The sequence below is a fragment of the Microtus ochrogaster genome, unplaced genomic scaffold (genome assembly GCF_000317375.1).
Source record: "Microtus ochrogaster isolate Prairie Vole_2 unplaced genomic scaffold, MicOch1.0 UNK12, whole genome shotgun sequence".
NCBI classification, from domain to species: domain Eukaryota; kingdom Metazoa; phylum Chordata; class Mammalia; order Rodentia; family Cricetidae; genus Microtus; species Microtus ochrogaster.
The window spans coordinates 6,066,228-6,087,498 of NW_004949110.1; the positions used below are offsets into that span (position 1 = coordinate 6,066,228).

Sequence of the window (21,271 nt, forward strand, 5' to 3'; positions counted from 1 at the left end):
CCAGACCTCATTACAGATGGTTGTGAGCCACCATGTGGTTGCTGGGAATTGAACTCAGGACCTTTGGAAGAGCAGGCAATGCCCTTAACCACTGAGCCATCTCTCCAGCCCTCTCCTATTTTATTTGATTTACAAAGTCACTTTCTCTAGTGTGAGTTTTCTGGTATTATCTCATCTTAAAATTTCTAATACTCAGTCAGGCAGTGGTGGCACACACCTTTAATCCCAGCACTCGGGAGGCAGAGGCAGGCAGATCTCTGTGAGTTTGAGGCCAGCCTGGTCTACAAGAGCTAGTTCCACAGGACAGGCTCCAAAGCTACAGAGAAACCCTGTCTCGAAACAAACAAACAAACAAACAAAATTCTAATACTCCTTTTGATTTTGATTCTTTTGGTTCTAGATCTCAAAAATCCCCAGACTGCAAGTTTGAGGTACTTCGTTTTAGTTTCTTCTGACTTCATTGCTGCAGGGAGAGGGGATGAACTTCAGTGGACCGGAGGTGAGGACTGGGCAGGGGCTCACTTCAGGGACTCTCCTGCTCATGGAGTCGCCCACCCTGAAGCCAGGGCAGATAGGCTCAGCTTCTGCTGGGGTTAGAGCGGAGGGGATTTGGATGGCGAGGAGTGGGTTCTGCTCCTCCGGAGGGCGCATGGCAGACTGTGGAGCATTATCCCACAGTGCAGCAGAGGGAGTTCAGGCTAGGGAAGCAGGGATGTCTAAGAACTAAATAAGGGAGGAAAGGATGAAGGTTTGTGTACTAAACTTGTACAATTTGAGAAGCCTTCTCTCAGAAAACAACTTATCCAAATACCCATCTTGTAAATGCTGGAAAGCACAGGTTTTGAATTATTTTTAGGACTCTTCTAGGCCTCAGTGGGAGGTAAGGGACCTGCTGCCTGAGCTTCAAGACAGTTGTCTGACATTCAAGTACTTAGTCTTCTGTGGGCTCAGGCTTCTCAGGCAAGTTGGCCAAGTGTGTGCCTGCGGCTGTATGGCCCCCATTAAAACATGGAGATGGGAAGGGCTCAGCGGCCTGTGTCAAGCAGAAGAGGAAGTCTGAGGACGTAGATACTGGTCGGATGTTTCATTTAGTCACTGAATCCTCTCTGTGCCACAGAAGCAAAAAATAAATAAAATAAAAATGGAAAAAGACTGAGACCCAGAGCCTTCCCTTAAGGAATTCATTGCCTACAAGCAGTAATGAACTCTAAACCCCGTGTAGCTGAAATCCTCAGTGACATTAGAACATCACTCTTCACCTTAGACAAGAGTACTGAGAAGGCCTGGCCCCGGCACATGCAGGGGCGGGCTTGGAAGAAGGAATGTGTGCTGGCCCTGAAGTTCTGGGAGGAGTGAGGCAGCAACGGGCCAGTTTGCTTTGCCTTGTGTACCAAGAAATCCCTTGGTCCTGAGAAAGCAGAGGCCAATAAAGGAGGGACAGTGACAAGTATCCTTGAAAGGAGGCCATCAAGACCTCTGGGCTCAGATCTGAAGTACTGTCCATTTCTCTGTAGGATATGAAGAAATGGTGATCTCCTGATTTAGCCCTGGGAAGTGTGTCCAAGTTCCTTCGGTGCATGGGAGGCTGGTACACGGGTCCTAATTTTGAGACTGTGGTAAGATGATAAAGCATAAGAAGTGATAATGGTGGGGAAAGAGCTGGGAGAACAGCCAAGCCTAAAATCTGAGGTGTAACCAGGTCAGATGTAAGTTAAGGCCAGACAGTGGACTGACCCGTCCCACTAGCAAAGGGCATTTAGAAACCTTTAAGCCCCATTGCCGCAGGCACTCTTTCCCCTATGGGAGAAGCAGGTTGAGAAATGTTGTTTGCGAATGAAGAACCTGGGAGAAACACAGGATCTTTTATTTCTCCAGGCCTTTTCAGGTAGCAGTCCGCCCTCTTAGGGCAGTGGGGGATTTTTAATGAGCCCTGCAGGTTTAGGTTCCCTGACAATCAATATCTGAATTTGTGTGCAAAATTTACTTGTAGCTGTGCACAGGTGATGTCTGCCAGTAATGCCAACACTTGGGAGGCACAGGTAGGAGGATTAAGAGTACAAAGTGACCCTGGCAACTTAGTCAGTTCAAGACTTGCATGAGTTACATGAGAACCTGTGTCTTAGTGTCTTATTGCTGTGAACAGACACCATGACCATGAAACTCTTACAGAATAAAGCATTTAATTGGGTCCAGTTTACAGCTTCAGATATTAGTCTATTATCATCATGGCTGGTAGCATGGTGGTGTGCAGGACATAGTGCTGGGGAAGTAGCTGAGAGCTCTACATCCGGATCCACAGGCAGCAGGAAGAGAGAGACACTGGGCCTTGCTTGAGCATTTGAAGCCCCCAAAGCCCACCCCCAGTGATACACTTCCTCCATCAACATCACACCTCTTACTTCCTTCTCCAGCAGAGCCATGCCCTGATGACCATGCTTTCAAATACACAAGACTAGGGGGTCCATTCTTATTCAAACCACCACACCCTGACTCAGAAAACCAAACCAACCAAAACTGTCATTATATAAGATCTACAGGCTCCTTCCATTGCTCTTGGTTGCCTGCTATAACCAGATGGTAAGACTATTGCTAAAGACACAACACACTTTGGCTGCAGGACACAGAGACTTTAAGCTGGACTGACCTAAAAACTTCCTCCCTGATGATTAGCTTTAATAGTGATGGAAGGAAGGAGCTATGCAGACTGCCAGAGGAGAAAATTCATTAATGGCATTACCTCACAGTGAACTCTGAATGCTCTAACACCAAGCTGCTAGGCAGGATAAAATGGTAAAACAGAGGCATGGAAGTTATGGAGGGACCCACATGCTGATTGGATCTGAGGCTTCCTTCACAGGAAGGAATTCATGTGTAGTATTATGAACCTGAGCAATAATCCACAGCTGTGGAGGCTCTAGAGGGGAACCTATGACTGCTGTTTTGCAAAATACTCACGCTGTCAATCTGCCTTCTAGATATTTATATTTATACACATAAAAGAGTGTTGCTATAAATCTTGGTCAGGGAAGCTTCTTTACGTAGCGGGCAACAGTTAATGCAAGAGACTCCTAACTAGTTTAGTGAGAAGTGACTATTGTGCTCAGCCCTGCATAGGACACCTACACCATGCCTCCCCACCCCACTCCAGGCTCTGGGGACACGAGGAAAGAATGTAAGTGTAGGAGGATGGGGAGTAGCGCTGTGAAGTGCCACCTTCTGGACACACCATGGCTTTTGCACTCAAGACTTCCCTGTTGCTGGTGACTGACTCGCACAAGATCAATTAACCGTCCAGCAGGCAGCACAATTGAACCCAGAGAGATGGGGAGAGCAGAGGGAAGAGGACAGGTGACATGATGAGAAGTGGCCACGCAGAGCTGGGGGGGCTGTGATCAAGATAAACTGTATGGGCTGGAGAGTTACTTGGCTCAGAAGTTAAAAGCACTTGTTGCCTGTGCAGAGGACCTGGATCAACTCCCAGCACCCACATGGCAGCTGAAAACCATCTAACTCCACTCCCAAGGCCTCTGATGTCCTCTTTTGACCTCCAAGGGCACCAGGAACATGCTCTATACATACAAGCAAAACACTCACACACATAAAAATGTTTAAAAGGAGTCTGGAGAGATGGCTCAGCAGTTAAGAGCACCGGGTGCTCTTCCAGAGCACCTGAGTTCAATTCCCAGCACCCACACGGCAGCTCAACTGTCTGTAACTCAGTTCCAGGGTATCTGATACCCTTACAGACATCCCAATGCACATAAGACAAAATCGTTTTAAATGTTTAAAGATACATTGTGTGCATTTATGAAATTACCAAAGAATAAATGATAATCTAAAACACTGAATTTTCTTCAGATAATGGCATTCATCAAGGTTTCAAATTTGTTTGAAATCAGAACACAAAAGCTTGGCATGGTGGCACATTGCTATATTCCCAATATGAAGCTGAGGCAGGAGAACCACCTTGAGTTGTAGGCCAGCCAGTTTAGAAACCCTTAGACTAAGCAACTTTTAAGGTCCACATTTTCCCATTTTAGGATCTTTGATGCTTGAGCTCTGGAAAATGATCACAAAGTTCCAGAGTCCAACAACCCCAAGAAATATTGCTGTGAGAAATAGGCCAAATATTAATATTGTAAGACAGAGCTTTTCTTTTTTTTTTTTTAAAGATTTATTTATTTATTATGTACACAGTGTTTGGCCTCCATGTATGCCCTCATGCCAGAAGAGGGCACCAGATCTCATTACAGATGGTTGTGAGCCACCATGTGGTTGCTGGGAATTGAACTCAGGACCTCTGGAAGAGCAGTTGGTGCTCTTAACCTCTGAGCCATCTCTCCAGCCCCAGAGCTTTTCTTAGTTGTAGACAGGGAAACTGACGGCTAACTGTATGGACAAGCTTGGCTAAGTTATTTGCATGTTGCTCTTGGAGGTATATTTTGGACATGACTGACATTTAAGGCAGTGTCCCTGAGTAAAGAAGATTGCTCCCAAAACATGACTCAGCCTCACCAATTGAACAAGGGCAGGCTTTGGAAAGGAGGAATTCCCAAGCAGTAGCCCAGAAATGTACCTTGTTTGCCAGCCTGCCCTACCTTTCCAGGCTTGCCAGGCCCCACAACTGTGTTTACCAAATTCCTTAAAGTCTTGTCCCCTCAGGGATGATAGCTCAGTAGGTAAAGTGCTTGCCAGCCAAGCATGAGGACCTGAGTTCGATCCCCAGAGCCCATACTAAGATATCTATAAACCCAGGGAGCCGCAGGTCCTAGTGAGACTGCCTTGAGGGACAAGCTCAAGCTTAAGCTGCGGCTCTCTGGCACTGGCTCTCTTCCCTTCAGTATTGGTTCAGCTTCAGTTTCTGTTCTCAGGAGAACCAGAACCACACAGGACTAGTCATTAGTCGTCATGACCAACAATTACAACGCTGGGAAGTCACTCACTCGCTGGCTAGCTCCCTTCCTCTCTCCCTCCCTCCCGCACTCCTACCAGGTGGTCTGCAATGGTATGGCAGGCTGAGGCCATAAGGAAAAAATGTGTGTTGTTGTGCAGGGACAGACTATAAAGAGAGGGGCTGCCGGGTGGTGGTGGCGTACACCTTTAATACCAGCACTCAGGAGGCAGAGGTAAACTGTGAGTTCGAGGCCAGGGTGGTGTACAGAGCAGACCGAGTTCCAGGACAGGCTCCAAAAAACATGAAACCTAGTCTTTAAAAACCAAACCATGGGGCTCATGGTCATGCTTCAAGAAATATAGCTCAAACCCAATTTGGGCAAATCTGCGGAAAGCAGGTAAGCCAATAAGATAATAAGAACAAGAAGATAATATTCTTTTAAGCTGACAAATTACCCCACAAAACATCACGAAATCTAACTTTGACAATTTCTACAGCCCCCGGTTTTATTGCGCAAAGAGGCAGGCGGGGCAGGCATTACCACTTTCCACAGAGGCCTGAGGATGGAGGGTTATTTGTACTTTGCTGACAAACGCCCGGAAGAGCTGGTGAGCAGCAGAAGAAAGGCGTTGAGGCTCCCAGACTGTCCAAATCTGCCACTGCCAGATATTGCGACGCAAAGTAACCCAAAGCTTGCTTTCGTTCTGTGTCGGCAGCGGCCCTTGAGTGCCATACATCATCCCAGGAACATCTAGCCGTCGTGTATTAAACATGCAAGCTTTTCTGCGTAGGGATGTCATGAGGAACCTTGTTTACTTTCTGCCAAATACGCTTTTGGAGTGGAAACAGGGCTCAGTGTTTAAAAGCACTTGTTGCTCTTGCAGAAGACCTGGGTTCCGTTCCCATCACCTACGTGGCCGCTCACAACCGTCCGACGTCCTCTTCTACCCTCTATGGGCACCAGGCACACACTTGGATCGCACACACACGCACATGCAAGCAAAACACATAAACCTAAAAGAAACACTTCAAAACTTTTCACTCCACCTGATTTTTATTAACAGGCATTCGTAAAAAGTAATCTGGGCTAGAAGGGAACCTCTGAGTTTCAAAGTAAAGGTCGCTGAACCACGGCGCTCAACGCCATCTTCGCCAGGTTCCCACGCGGCGCTCGGCGCGCGGCCCTGACGTCACGGGGCTAGGGGGCGGGAGTGGAGGTGGGGCAGCAGGGCCTCGCGAGGGAGCGGGGTGAGGCGGGGAGGGACCGAATCTCGCGGAGGGGCGGGGCGGGGCGGGGCCGAATCTCGCGGAGGGGCGGGGCGCGGTGAGGGTGGTGGCCGCGCCGCGCGCGCTCCGCCTGGGGTCTGGCGTTTATAGCTCGTCGCTGGCCCGCCGGGTGGCGGCTGCGGTGCGCGGGCTCGTGATGTCGGGGCTGCAGGCGGGTGCAGAGCAGCGGCGCGAGGAGCCGAGCTCGCCGGCCTCGTCGCCCTCTCGCTTCGTGCTAGGGCTGGACGTGGGCAGCACGGTGATCCGCTGCCACGTCTATGACCGGACGACACGGGTGAGAGGCTCCAGCGCACAGAAGGTAACTGGGCGCGGAGGGCGGGTCTGGGGCTCTGGCTGCACCCTCGCTCCTTCTGCACCCCTGGGGACTCAGTCCAGTGTGGCCCGGTGCCTGTCGCTAGCTTCCTGTCCCATGGGATTCATCGCTCTAGCTTTACCTGAGTGGAACTGAGGTGACTAGCTGGGCTGCGCGGACAGGCTGCCTGTGTGTGTGTGGACATTAGGCGGTTTGTGATTTCCTGGGTTTTTCTGCACTTCCCCATCGACTTTCCAACTATTGTCTTCACACATTTTAGTTCTTCAGATATTGATGGACTGTAAACTTACGTTTTTTTTCGGTTGTGTCATTTAAGAACAATTCATTACACTTATTTATTATGTGTGTCTGCATGTGTTCGTGTGCTGTGGTGCACTTTTGGGGGTCAGAGGACAACTTTCTTGGCCATCCATTTTCTCTCTGGAATTGACTCAGGCCGTCAGGCTTGCTGGAAGCACTTTTACCTGCCTTGGCATCGTACTGGTTGTCATCTTTGTGTTCCTGAAAGTGCTAGGTCCTCAGATTACCATCTGACTTCCCTGGAGATCGGAGATACTGGACAAGTTTTGAAAGTTGACTTGTCCGTACTTCTTTCCTTCTTTGAAAATTCACAGAAATATCTTCTTCAGGCTTGAGAAGCCTGCCAAGCCATTTGGTTGGTCTTTGTTAGCAAAGCCTTAACACCCATTTTTAGTGAAGTGCTGATTTCTATACAGTGATCAATGCAGTTGATTTGGTATAGTGTTCTTATTTACTCCTTTCAGTACCAGCATTATTTTCTCTCTTCCTCTTCTTTTGGTTTTTTGAAACAGAGTTTCTCTGTGTAACAGTTCTGGCTGTCCTGTAACTCACTTTGTAGATCAGGCTAGCCTTGAACCTGCCTCTGCCTCCTGGTGCATGCGCCACCACTGCCCTGCCATTGCCAGCATTTTCTAATGTTTAAGATTTTAGAGAAGATGAGAGACATCTAACCGCTTCCCTACAGCTCTGGACTCTTTTTCAGTGTGCTACCCTGCTTCTCACTGTGTGGATGCTTTTATCTCAGCAATTTCCCAGGAACCCACTGATAGAGTAAAAGTAGTGACTGCCTTGAGCATGCGCTTTGAGGAAGAGACTTCATTCAGGGTTCTGTACTAGGGGAGTTGGGTCTGCTGCGGCTCCCTCTCTGGCTAACTGGGTAAGAGCATGGTCCACCCACTTAGTACATAGCTGTGCCAACTGGAAACGATGGGTAAGAGGCAGACACTGAGCTCTTTTGTTATTGTAAGTCTTTATCACAAACACAATGATACTTTTTAGTGTTTCTTATAATTCTAGTCACAGAGTACTTTTGCTTAAGCAGTTCATTTTTAATTAGTGTTTTTTTATTTAGTGAATGAGCATTTGGATCATAAAGGAGTCAGCTCAGCAGGTAAAGACGATTACACATTGCTCAAAAAACCAAAAAAAACCCAAAAAAACAAAAAAAAACAAAACTTGATGCCCTGAACTGGATCCCTGGGAGGGACATTGAGTGAGAAGAGAACTGTCTCCTGCAAGTTGTCCTTTGACCTCTGCATTTTAAACCATGGCACAAGTGCGCCTTCCCTACACACCCAAAAAATACAAATTTTAATAAAATTTAACAAGTTGGTAGACACTGGGCAGTGGTGGCACATTGGGGAGGAAAAGACAGGCAGATCTCTGAGTTCAAGGCTAGCCTGGTCTACAGAGCACATTCCAGGCTAGCCAGGGCTACACAGTGAGACCCTGTCTCAAGATGAAGTAAAGATAGAATAAATGATATGCACTTAAAGTCCTAGGACTTCAGTTTACCCCATCATGTGACTGTGACTTAGCCATACCATTTGTCTGTCCTCATTTTGAATATTTATTTGATGTGCATTGGTGGTTTGCCATATCCTTTGGAACTGGAGTTACAGACAGTTGGGAGCTGCCATGTGGGTGTTGGAAATTGAACCCAGGTCTTCTAGAAGAGTAGCTTTACCACTGAGCCATCTGTCCAGCCCTGTGTCTGTCTTCATAATGGAAGTCACACCCCTTCTAATACAACGGAAGGATTACTCATAAAAAACTGAAATCTTAGTGTAGGAGGAGTTGATTTACACAGCCAGACATGTCACGTGGAGAAGAAATAGAAAGCAAGGAGAGATCATCCCTTGAATACGCAAGCAGGACAGGCTCCCATGATCTTTAAGTTCAAATGGAAATCCAAACATGAATTTTTTGCATTCAGTTTGTATGAGGTGTTTCTGGAGACTTCTGTAATATTTTCTTCTCATTTTTTATGGTGATGTTGGAGAACCTCCACCCTAAGGCCCTGCATGTTACACCCTTAACCGCAGCAGCTGTATTTTTTTTTTTAAGTCTTTCTTGGGGCCATCAAGATGGATCAGTGGGTAAGGTTACTTGCTGCCAAGTCTGATGACTTGAGATCGATTCCTGGGACCCACACGGTAGGAGAGGAATGACTTGTCCAAGTTGATCTCTGATCTTACGTGCTCTGAGCATTAAGCATTTAGTCACACACAGAAAATACTTAAAAAAAAATAATTGGTGTTAAATACTAGAACAATGGTCTGTATTTGCAACCCTCAGATGTAGATTTGATACTTTGATTTGGAAACTGGGGAAACGCATCATGCTCCTCCCAATGGGACATGGTGCTTCTGAGAAAACCCTAAGATATGATGGCTGGAGGAGCGCGACAGAAGGTCCCAGCACTGCGGCTTCAAGGCCTCCAGCGCTGGAAAGCCGGGGTCACGCTTGAAGAAAGGACTCTGCCTTTTAATCAGCTGGTGTTTTCTTCTTAACTTTCACTGTTTCCTCCTGTTTGGGCTTAGTTCTCTTCCGCGGGGGGGGGGGGGGGGGGTTTTTTTCATGCTACATGTTTAGGGATTCCCGTGGTTTGCGTTTGCTCCTAAGGATTCGTGTTACAATCTTGGCAGCCAGGGTGGTGCTTTGGGAGCCGTAGATTCTATAGGAGGTGGGTCCCAGGGAAGAGTCCTTAGATCCTCAGGAAGCTGTCCTGGAGGGGAGTAAGGTACTTCTCTGCTTAACAAGAACACTGCCTTCCTGCTCTCTGCTTCCTGTCTCTTCCTTCTCCTCCTTTCTCTCCTCCCTTCTCCTTTCTCTCCTCCTTCCTTGTCTTCCTCCCTTTTCTCTTTCTCATACCCCCTTTTCTTTCTCCTCTTTTCCCCTCCTCATTCTTCCCCCTCCTCCTTCTTCCCTCCTCCTCTTTTCTTTCTCCTCCTCTCCTTCCTCCTCCTCTCCTTCCTCCCTGCTCCCACACCTTTTTTTTTGTTTTGTTTTTTGAGACAGATTTTCTCTGTACCTTTGGAGCCTGTCCTAGAACAAGCTCTTGTAGACCAGGCTGGCCTCACACTCACAGCGATCCACCTGAATTAAAGGCATGTGCCTCCATCGCCCAGCTCCCCGCTCTCCGACTTTTGGTGACTTCAAACTCTTGATGATACTCCTGTCCAAGACTCCTAAGTGCCTGGATCTTAGGGGTGTGCCATCATGCCTGCCTATTTCTTCTTTGTGTGTGGTCCAGGTAGAAGGCTGTCTCCCTCCACGGCAGTAGGATGCAGCCACGCGAGCCCTTGCTGACCTAAGTGGGCTACGTGATCTTGGACTGTCAGCCTCTAAAACTGAACCTCTAAAAACAAAATCTCAGGTGTTTTGTTATAGCAACTGAAAATGGATATGGCTTGAGCTGTCCAGATTGGTGCAGAGGAGGGATGGAATCTGGAAGTCCCACCATTTGGTTCAAAGATTTGGAGGCTTGAATCAAGGTCGCCCGAGGGAAGTTGTTTAGAGGGAGGAATCGTTTGCTGCCTTGAAACATTCATTCTAGCACAATCAGAAAAGCCTTGTAGAACTGCTCCGTGAGAGGGAGTAGATTTTATTGAACCTGCTTCTCAGCAATACACAGAAAATAGTGCACACCCCCCCCCCCCACATCACCTTGGTACCCTCCGGCTCTACAATTTTCTTTCTCCTGACCACTTCTCCCATGTCGGAAAGTTCCTTCAAATGGTACTTGGTGGGTTGTCTGCTCATGTTTTCAGTACCTTGCTTTCCCAGAAGCACTGTAGCCTGGGTAATATTTGTAAGCTCCCCTTCTCCAGAGAGCGAGCCTAGTACCCGTTGCCTGGCGATGAGAAGCAGAGGCAGGACTAAGTGACTTCAGGAAACCTTACAAAGACGTTCCTCCAGCAATCATGTGTCTTCCTGTTTCCAGGGCTCAGCCCTAAATCCCTGCTCTCTGCTATGGGCTGCTTTCTGAGAGTTTGGGTGACTGGCACACACGCCCTTTGACTTTGCAGTGCCTATGAAGTCATAGGCACTCATAGATGCTGAGGGGAAAATGGGCAGAAGAGACACACCTGTGGGTGCTCCATTTCTGGGGACAGACGGGCGGCTGAATGACTTGCATCTCACAGGGCATTAGAGGGACTAATGGCTTTACTTTGAGTGTACTGGGCAGAAGGGGTAGCGGGAGTGGCAGTGTAACCTGAGTAGGGCATTTGCCACTTGCCCATTCTCTGTTCACTTGTTAAATCTAGTCTGATCCTGTTAGTTCTCTTCTCTTTGTCCTTGGCTTGGTGCCTTCTTTTTGAGACAAGGTCTCTGTTTGTAATCCAAACTGCCCTGGAACTGAAAACAGACCTCCTGGTGCTGGGATAACAGGTGTGTAGCCCACACCTGGTTATCTTTAAGCTAGTTTTGTTGTTTTTCTTTTAGCAGAGTCTTGAAAAGTATTGGGGATAAACATATATGTTCATCAGTTAAACTTTAAGCCATGGACTCATAAAACATTTTTTAAAGACTATTTAAAAAGTTTTACTTATGGGTGTGTATGTTTGTGTGTGAGAGTGTATGTCACATGTATGCCAGTTCCTACAGAGGATAGAGTTGGAGCTAAAGATGACTGTGAGCTGGCATGGGTGCTGGTAACCGAACTCAGTTTCTCAGGAAGAACAGCAGGTGCCCTTAACAACTAAGCCATCTCTCTAACCCCTTAAAGCTTTTTGTTTCCAACTGTTAACTGAAATAAAATGGGAAAATGAAAATGAAACAGGTTAGATGCAGTGGCACACCTCGCTAAGGACCAGGAGTTGAAGGCCAGCCTGAGGCACGTAGCAAGTCCTCATTGACTGAGGCACCTGGGCTCGGTTGAGGTTCAGTGGCTAATGTGCTTGCTGCTGGCCAGTGTGAGCACTTATGTCACAGCGAGTGACAGTGGCAGAGACAGGCAGATCCCTGGTGGCCAGCCACTCTAGCTGAAGCAGTAGAGATCAAGAGCATGTCTGAAAAAATAGGGTGTAAATGGGAGAGGAAGACACCTTACAGTGACCTCTGAACCTCTGACCTCTACACAAGCACAGACGTGCACACCTGCACTTAAGTGTGTGTGTGTGTGTGTGGGTGCGTGCGCGCGCACCCCAACCCAATAGCAAAAAGTAATGGTTTTGTTTGTTTGTTTTGTTTTTTGAGATAAGGTTTCTCTATGTAGCCCTGGCTATCCTGGAACTCATTCTGAATTTTTTTTTAAATTCAAAAGTTAAAAAGTAAAATGGAGATTTTTTTTTGTATGTAGTTCTATGAGTTTTGATACCTATGAGACTAACCTAAAACCTCCTTTACACACCACCTTGTCGTCTACCTCCAGTACCTCACCTGTCCCTTTCTCTATGATATAGTTTTGTCTTCTGAAGACTATCTACGAAAGTGATTGTGGCACTGAGGATATGGCTCCGTGGATGTAAGTGCTTGCCATACAAGCATGAGGATGGATCTCGAGCACCCATGTTAATATTGGGTGAGCCTGGCAGCCAGCCCCCCAACCCCATGATCCCAGTGCTTGCATGATGGAGGAAGGGTCACTGGAGCTAACTGCCTAGCTAGACTAGCTGCATAGACAAGTCCCAGATCCAAGGAAAAGCCTCTACCTTGCAGGCCTTCTTGAATGGCTCATGTTGTCAACCTGACAGAATCTAGGATCTAGAATCATCTGGCAGTGTGTCCCTCGATGACACGACATGGCCATGAAGGAGTATCCTGGTTGGCTTAGTCCTTGTGGGAGGACCATCTTAACTGCTGGGCAGGGGACCTGGGCTGTAGACAATGGGGAATGTGAGCAGGGCATTGTTTACCCTGTTCCTGACTGTGGATACAGTGTTACCAGCTGCTTGAAGCTCCCGCCTCCTTAACTTACCCCATGTGATGGACTCTACCCTTGAGCTGTATCCAGAATAAACCCTTTGTCTCTTGAGTTGCTTCAAGGCTTTTCCCTAGAAGCTGTTTTATAGGTGAGAGCAGAAGAGAAGGAAAGAGGAGAGCTCCTGTGTGACAGGTCCTGAGAAAGGGTTGCCCTTCAGTTGGCTTTTATCAGGGCATTTTATTATAGCAAGAGATAAAGGAACTGTGACATCTCCATACACACATGCATGTGCGTGTGCACCCACATGCATACAGACATACATATCACATACACAAAAAGTGGCTATGATAGTGTTTGCTTTAATCATGGAGGCTGAGGCAGGAGGACAACACCAGGCTGTTGCTCTGCAGTCCCTCGTAGTCTGCTACATGTTAGGAATTTATCCTTCTGCAAGCTCTGTGTGGACGCAAAAATCCCAATCAAGCCAAATCACAACAAGCCAAATTAAAAGATAACCAGGTTTTATGGGATTCCTGCTCCCTTGGGTGGCCCCGAGGGGGAACTGGGAGGCCAGCTGGTCCTGACACTCCTCAGGGGAGGGGTCAAGGCTTGGCAGGCACAGGGACTGGGCCTCCAAAGGTGGAGGCCAGAGACCGGGACTTGGGACTTACACTACATAAACATTTCTTTCTACTGGAATTAAAATCAAGAACAATGAAGAAAGAAATGTCTTGTATAGACTCATAGGGAGGCATCTCAGGTCAGCTTTATTCAGTTAATGTAGCCTTTTGAGATGCGCCCACGTCATGTCTATCCACAGTTCATTCTTGGTTTGTTACTTGTTTGTTTTCTTTCTGGTCCTGGGAACCGAACCAGGGCCTTGCACTTGCGAGGCAAATGTTCTTCCACTGAACTGAATCTCACACCCAGCCCCTTCCGTCGTATTTCTGATGGTAATCCATACAGACACCACATTCATTGTCCTGTAGAAGTCTGTTTGGTTTGTTTTCAGTTTCTGGTAGTTATGAATAAATTTCCTATGCATGTTTATGTACAGATGTCAATGAAGTCACTATGTAGACACCGCTGGCCTCAAAGAGATCCTCCAGCCCCTGCTTCCTGAGTGCTAGGATTAAAGGCACCAATATGCCTGGAAAGGAATGTTTATCTTAATAAGAAATTGCTGAGCCAGATGTGTGAGCACATAACATAACACTTGGAGGGTTGAGGCAGGAGAATTAGCAGTTCAAAGTCATCTTTAGCTAAGCCAAGAGTTTGGGCCCAGCCTGAACTACGTGTGAGATGCTGTCTCAAAACCTATCAAACCATACCACACCACCCCAAACAAAAACAAACAAAACAAAAATACCCAGCCCTTTTCTACATTGGTTGTACCATTTTACACCCTTGCTAAGAGTTCGCTGAGACCCACCTGCTCTGCATATCCGTCACTGTTGTTGTGTGGCTTATGTATTTATTTACGTTTAATTCACAGTAGTATTACTGCAGTGTGTGCCTGCATGCGCAGTCGTGCCTGCCTGTGTGGCATAGTGTATGTGTGTTGGCGCAATGCATCAGCACGCGTGTGGGATGCTAGAGGGGCAGCTTTGTGACCTTAGTTTTCTTTCTACCTTTATCTGATTTCTGGGGATGGGACTTGGGCGTCTTCATCTGCAGAGGAATCTACCAGTGCCTAGGTTATGATTATTAGCACTTAATGCTTATCTACAGTTAGTGGGAACACATTGGTTTTGTTTATTTTTAAACGATTTTTTTTTTAGATTTTAAAATTTTTAACTTATATGTATGCATCTTTTACCTGCATATATGTCTGTGCACCATGTATGTGCAGTGCCCATGGGGACTGGGAGATCCATATGAGCCACCATGTGGGTGCTGGGAATTGAATCCAGGTGCACTGTAGAAGAGCGAGCAGTTGTTCTTAACGGCTAAGCCATCTCTCCAGCTCCAGCTGCTTTCGTTCTTTCGTTTGTTTATTTATTCATTTATTTACTTACTTATTTTAGGTTTTGTTGAGACAGGACCTCCTTATGTAGCCCTTGCTGTCCTATAATCCACATGTAGACTCACAGAGATCCCCTTGCCTCTGCCTGGGACTAAAGGAGTGTGCATCTGGCGGTTTGTGTCTTTCTAATGGCTAAGGAAGTTGAATATCTTCATGAGTGTATTTACCATCTGTATATTTTTCTTGGGAAGTGCTTGTTTTACTGTTTTGCTCATTTTTAAATTGGATTGTTCATTTGTTTGTTGAGCTTTATATATTCTGGATCTAAGTCTGTGTTGGATATTGATAGGCAGCCATATTCTACTAACATATGCATTGTAATTTCATTTTGCTCTCTCTCTCTCCCCTCCCTTCTCTCTCTTTTCTCCCTCTCTTTACCTCCCTCTCCTTTCCTTCCTTCCCCTTCCCTTTCCTCTCACCCCTTGAGCTCCCACCTTCCTCCCCCCCCACTCCTTCCCCTCCTTCCTTCTCCTCTCCCTTCCCTTCTCAGATTTTATGACACAGAGTTGGGGATGATCTTGAACTCCTAAACTTCCTGCTTCTGCCTCCTGTTGTGCCCAAGTTTCTGGTCTCCAAAGGAATTCACAGAGCTGGATTTCTGATGCAAGTTACATGAGGGTTTTCTAATATTCAAACTCAAGTTTGGACCACCATCTTTCCAGCACCCAGCATAGTGGATGCAGAATCTGCCCTGGGAGGGTAGAACTTTTAAAGGGGAAAAGCCGTCATCAGGGGAGTTCATGTCCTGTCGTCTTGGGATTGGGTAAGGAGGGCATAGGGTAAGGTGGTTCCTGAAACCATTGGTCAGTTTTTGGGGGGAAAAAAAAAAATCTAACAAAGAGCCATAAATTACTGACAGGGTATCTTCAAGGTCAGAATGCCGTCCAAGAACATCTGGACCTCATTAAATTTTATGGCCCTGCTCCCTATCTTCTTAATTGACTATTTTTGGAGTATCTGTTTAAATTTTTGCTACAGCAGCACATTTCTGGGGCTGAGGTCGCCCACCCCCCAGCTCATTATGAGGCATAAGCTGAAGCCCCCTCTTTAAAATGGGGTTCGCAAATCAGATCCTTAACACCCCCAATTACTAGGGTTGCAGGCATGTGCCACTACTGTGCCAGGCGCATTCATTTTAGTAGTTCATTTGCTTTTTTATTATTTTTCATTCATGTATTTATTCACTGATTCATTTGTTTGTTTAGGTTTTGTTTTTTAAGAAAAGGTCTCCCCTGTGCAGTCCAGACGGGTCTACAACTCATGATTGTTAGGCCACCATCTCCCGAGTGTTTCGATCACAAGTGTGTGCCACTACACTTGGCTGATAGCTTGTGTTGTTTCAAATGTGTCCTTGTGTGTGCACAACCGAGTAGTCAGGCAGGAAACTGGGCTGTGATCTGTCTTCATTCTGCCGATTTTGGTTTGTTCTTTGGCAGCATGTTCCTACCAGGGCAGCTTCCCATGAACCCAGGAGTTAATCCACAACCCCTAGGGCATCTCTTCTTCCTCTTTCCCTGCTAGTCTTTTTTTTTTCATAGTTCCTCCCTCCCTCCCTTCCTTTCTTTTTTCTTTCTGTTTGCCTTTGTTGTTATTGTTGCTAATTTTGAGACAGGGCTTTGTTGTGTAGCCCAGGCTGGCCTGGAACTCATACTGTAGCTCAGGCTGTCCCTTTCCGCTCCAGTGTCTGAGGCACTGGCCTGAGAGCGCTACACTGCCACGCTTCCCTCCTCCTTTCCTTTTCTGAGGGTTTTTCTTTGATTTACACGAAAATGTTTTTAAAAATCTTTTGTATCTTCAGTGTAGGCATCTTGAAGAATGAATGTAAAGCTACGATAAAATAGCTGTAAAACCCTCTGTAAACGCGAGGGCTGCTGTGTTGGTAAACTCTTTATTCACTCTTGGGCTTCATTTCCAACATTGGGGGTGGGTGGAGAACGAACCCATGGTTTTGCACATTATCAGTGCTGAGCTATACCTAGTTCTCTTTTTGAACCGGTAAAAAAATAATTAAATGCGGGCTGCAGAGATGGCTCAGAGGTTAAGAGCATTGCCTGGTCTTCCAAAGGTTCTGAGTTCAATTCCCAGCAACCACATGGTGGCTCACAACCCTCTGTAATGGGGTCTGGTGCCCTCTTCTGGCCTGCAGGCAGACACACAAACAGAATATTGTATACATAATAAATAAATAAATTAATTAATTAAATGCAATTGTGTTAATTGTCTTAACCAGTCATCTTAAGATGCAGCTATTATCAGCTTGGTCTAATTCTACTCTCACTAAAGCTTCTGTTTTCATGAACAGGTGGAAAATGTTTACCCTCAGCCTGGCTGGGTTGAAATTGATCCTGATGCTCTCTGGACTCAGTTCGTTGCTGTAATAAAAGATGCTGTCAAAGGTAATAGGATTTATAAAACGTCTATAGTCTATAGTGGACTTTTTCCTGATGAATTTTCCTCAAATTTAGGGAGAACTTTGTGGATTTCTATTTATAGTGTGTGTGTGTGTGTGTGTGTGTAAACAGAAATTTATATATGTCGTCTTTTATATTTTATGTTATATATCATTATCATATATGATACATATAAATATACAAATACAAATAAATATATAGATATATGAACACATGTCTTATATATTATACATCATTATATCATTTTATATATGTCTTTTTATATTATATATCATTTATCATAGCACATGTATGAACATATGTGTATATGTATATACAAACACACACACACAGAGCCTATTTTGGAGGAGGTGTTACAGTTTCCCTGTGTTTTGCTGGGAGATTTGTGCTTTTCAGTCAACACTTTGCCAAGGAAAAGTAATAGCAGCCATGTCCTGGTTTTTCTTTTACAGGGAAAATAAATGCCCCAGGTTACAGCTACTACGGTTGCAGCATCCAGGGGATTAGAAAATGTTACAATGTACTCTTCCTTCTTCATCAGTTCACAGCCCATTTACCTTCACTGGAACACCTGAGGTCTCTTGGTGCAATGTGTTGGTGTCATACACCTATTGTAACACTTGAAATCAGCTTGAGCTACTTAGGAGACAGTGTCTTTAAAAAGGAAAAAGAAGACAGTTGAACAGATGGATCGGTGGTTGCCACTCTTTCTGAGGAGCTACCTTGGCTTTCATCGCCAGCTTCCAGAGGCTCACCGCAGCTTGTAACTCCAGCTCCAGGAGTTCTGGCCTCTTTTGGCCTCTCTGCGGGCCCTAAATTCCACCCACACATGTATGCATCATTTTTTTTTTAAGAGGAAAGGAGAAACTGCACCCCCTGAGGGAAAGAGAAAAGTAGAATCTCTGTGGCCCATTTTCAAAATACATAACCAAAAAACTCAATATATTTTTGACCTCTTTTACAAGAGGAAAGCCATAAGTAGAGAGCTCTGTGAATATTGCATTAAAGAAGGCTCTGCAGACAAAAACCTGATGGCAAAGTGGAAAAAGCGGGGCTGCGAGAGTCTGTGCTGCCTGTGCTTCATTCAGACTAGGGACACCAACTTTGGAACAAACTGCATTTGCCAGGTTCCCAAAAGCAAGATGGAAGTGGGTTGCATTGTCAAGGGCACACACTGTGGCTGCCTGGGTTGCTCTGGCTGGCACCCTTGACTCCTCTGCAGTCTGGACTTTGGACTTTGTTGGCTCTTCATACCTATTGGGCCACCCCCTTCTGGAGCAGCTCTTCTCAGAGTGGTGCCCAGAGAAAGAGCCCCAGAGGGAACATGGGCTCTACAGGTGAAGGCTTTTCACTAGTTGAAATCTGTAAAAATAAATCCTTTAGGGGCTGAAGAGATGGCTCAGAGGTTAAGAGCATTGCCTGCTCTTCCAAAGGTCCTGAGTTCAATTCCCAGCAACCATATGGTGGCTCACAACCATCTGTAATGGGGTCTGGTGCCCTCTTCTGGCCTGCAGGCATACACACAGACAGAATATTGTATACATAATAAATAAAAAAAACCAAAAAACCTTTAGACCTCAAAAAAAAAAGAAAGAAAGAAAACAAAACAACAACAAAAAAGCAAAAAAACACATTTCTATGTTTTAGGAATTTTGGTTCAGAAGGCTCATGTTTAGGTGTTGTGATATAACTTAGTGGTACACAGTCTTTGCCTAGCATGCGTGAGGCCCTGGCTTCTGTCCCCAGCAGCACAAAAGGACGGTGAGATGACTCTGTGGGTAAAAGCACTTGCCACATGCGTGTGTGGTGACCTGAGTTTGACCCCTGGAACCCATGTTAAGGTTGAGGGGAGAAGTGACTCCACATATGTACCGTGGCATGTGTCCCCATCATATAATACACACATTCTCTCTCTCATAACAAAACAAGCACAGTCCAGTGGTTTAGAGTGCTTACTACCCTTCCGGAGGGCTTGAGTTCCGTTCCCAGCACCCATGTTGGGGGGCTCATGAGTCCTGTCTTAGGGTTTTCAGATCCCTCTTGGGCCTCCTCAAGCACCTGCACACATGTGGCACACACACACAGATGGTTAAAAATAAATCTTAATAACAAAGTAACAACAACCAAAGCCTTAGTGTACACTGAGTGTGGAGGCCCCGCCTACACTCCCAGCACTCACGTTGGTGGGTCAGGAGGATTGCTGCTGGGCCAGCCTGGGCTACAGAATTAGCCCTGTCTCAGAACAAAACAAAGAAAAACAAAACTCATGTTTTTATTTCTATATTTCATCTGTTTGTGTTGAAGAATACGATCTCAATTTCAGCAATTAAGCTAATCACCCTAGAGATTTCCCATTCGGCACTGTCAGGCAGCTTCTGTTATAATTGGATATTGCCTAAACTAAGAGCCAGGTTTTTAGTATTATCAGGAAAAAAATACGGTATGACTGAACAGTATTTGTTTTTCTCTCATTTAAACGTTTAAAAGGGCGTTTTTGTTATTATTAGGATATCTTTCTTCATTTTAAGTAAAAATAATGCAAAATTTATCTTAGCGTTGCTTTTCTTATTAAACAGCTCAAACAGTCTGCCCATCTCAGAGTTCCGTGTTGTATTGTTACACAGCTGAACTTCTCTGGCTTTTAAACCTGTCTTATCTGTCTTTGCCTTTAGCTGCAGGAATACAGATGAATCAAATTGTCGGTCTTGGCATATCAACGCAGAGAGCCACTTTTATTACGTGGAACAAGTAAGTGCTTTATGTAGGGGCTGCTTCAGGGAGTTGGCTGCTTGAGGAACCTGTCCGGGGAGTTTTCAGTTTGTGGGTGGAGAACCATTGTGTGTGGCTAAGAGGGATGAAAATGGGTTTCCATTTCGGCTCATCTACTCCTTATCATTATCTGAGCTTAACTTACTTAAAATGAGAAAGAAGCCAGGCCTGGCATGCATTTCAGTAGTACATAGAGTGAAACCATACAGTAGCACACAGACTTCAGTAGTGCATAACAGCGAAATCGGGACCGTACAGAAAAGGAGGTGGTCTTTTCATGCCTATAGTTCCAGTGCTTGGGAAGCTGAGGCAGGAGGATTGCTTGAACTGAGTTTGAGGGCAGCCAGGGCAACACAGTGAATACCCAGAAGGCAGCCGGGGCAACACAGTGAGTACTCATTTCAAAAGAAAACTTAGAAGGAGATGAAGTTCTCTGTTCCTCTCTCTTTTGAATAAGTTGACTTTCCCAATGAACACGAAGGTCTGAAAAAGTTGTCTTATACTTAAAGAGAGTCGGTGGTCCTAACAGATGTCAGGAGCACAGCAAGTCTCTGCAGCAGCTGAGGTGTGTTAGACACAGTGGCAGCATTGTCATAGCTGCCAAATGATAAACACCTTTGCTGTTCCAACTTTCATGTCAGGGGCAACAGACCAGGAAAGAAACTGAAGATGAGGTATTAGGTTGTTCAAGGTCACTTAGTGACTAGGGCCAGGATTCCAAACTAGCTTTGGCTTGTTTTTTTTGTTTATTTCACTTTTTTTTTCTTTTTAAAGTGCAGGAGATTGGATCTAGGGCCTCAAGGGGCCTCAAAGGCCAGTGCTCTGCCATTGAGCAGCAACCAAAAGCATCATTTTATCCTTGGGGTTTGCTGCTGTTGTTGTTGTTTAAGTGTGAGGCCTGTTACTTGTTTTTTTTTTTAATATTTATTTCTTATGTATACAATATTCTGTCTGTGTGTATATCTGCAGGCCAGAAGAAGGCACCAGATCTCATTACAGATGGTTGTGAGCCACCATGTGGTTGCTGGGAATTGAATTCCGGTCCTTTGGAAGAGCAGGCAATGCTCTTAACCACTGAGCCATCTCCCCAGCCCAAGGCCTGTTACTTTTGAGTACTATCATCTGCCTTCAATATTTATGTCTTTTTTCCTACTTTTAAAATAAAGCAATAAAAAGGAACTGTACGTAGTGGTAGCATATACCCGCTATCCCAGAAATCTGGGTCTGAGTCTGGAGAATTGCCTAAGTCCAGGAGTTCAAGACCAGCCTCGTACTGTAGAGAAACATGGCAAAATGAAAGGAGGAACAAATTTTTTTTTTTTTTTGGTTTTCGAGACAGGGTTTCTCTGTGGCTTTGGAGCCTGTCCTGGAACTAGCTCTGTAGACCAGGCTGGTCTCGAAC

General features: G+C 45.8%; 1 protein-coding gene across 1 annotated transcript in view; it reads left to right on the forward strand.

The window, feature by feature from the left end:
- Positions 1 to 6,313: 6,313 nt before the first annotated feature.
- Gk5 (glycerol kinase 5) overlaps positions 6,314 to 21,271 on the forward strand; it is a 67,693-nt gene continuing 52,735 nt past the window's right edge. Inside the window, exons 1-3 of the mRNA XM_005366666.2 lie at positions 6,314 to 6,479; positions 16,992 to 17,085; positions 19,773 to 19,848. Coding sequence (XP_005366723.1) covers positions 6,318 to 6,479; positions 16,992 to 17,085; positions 19,773 to 19,848 — 332 coding nt within the window. The 5' untranslated portion in view covers positions 6,314 to 6,317. The remainder of the gene's footprint in view (positions 6,480 to 16,991; positions 17,086 to 19,772; positions 19,849 to 21,271) is intronic.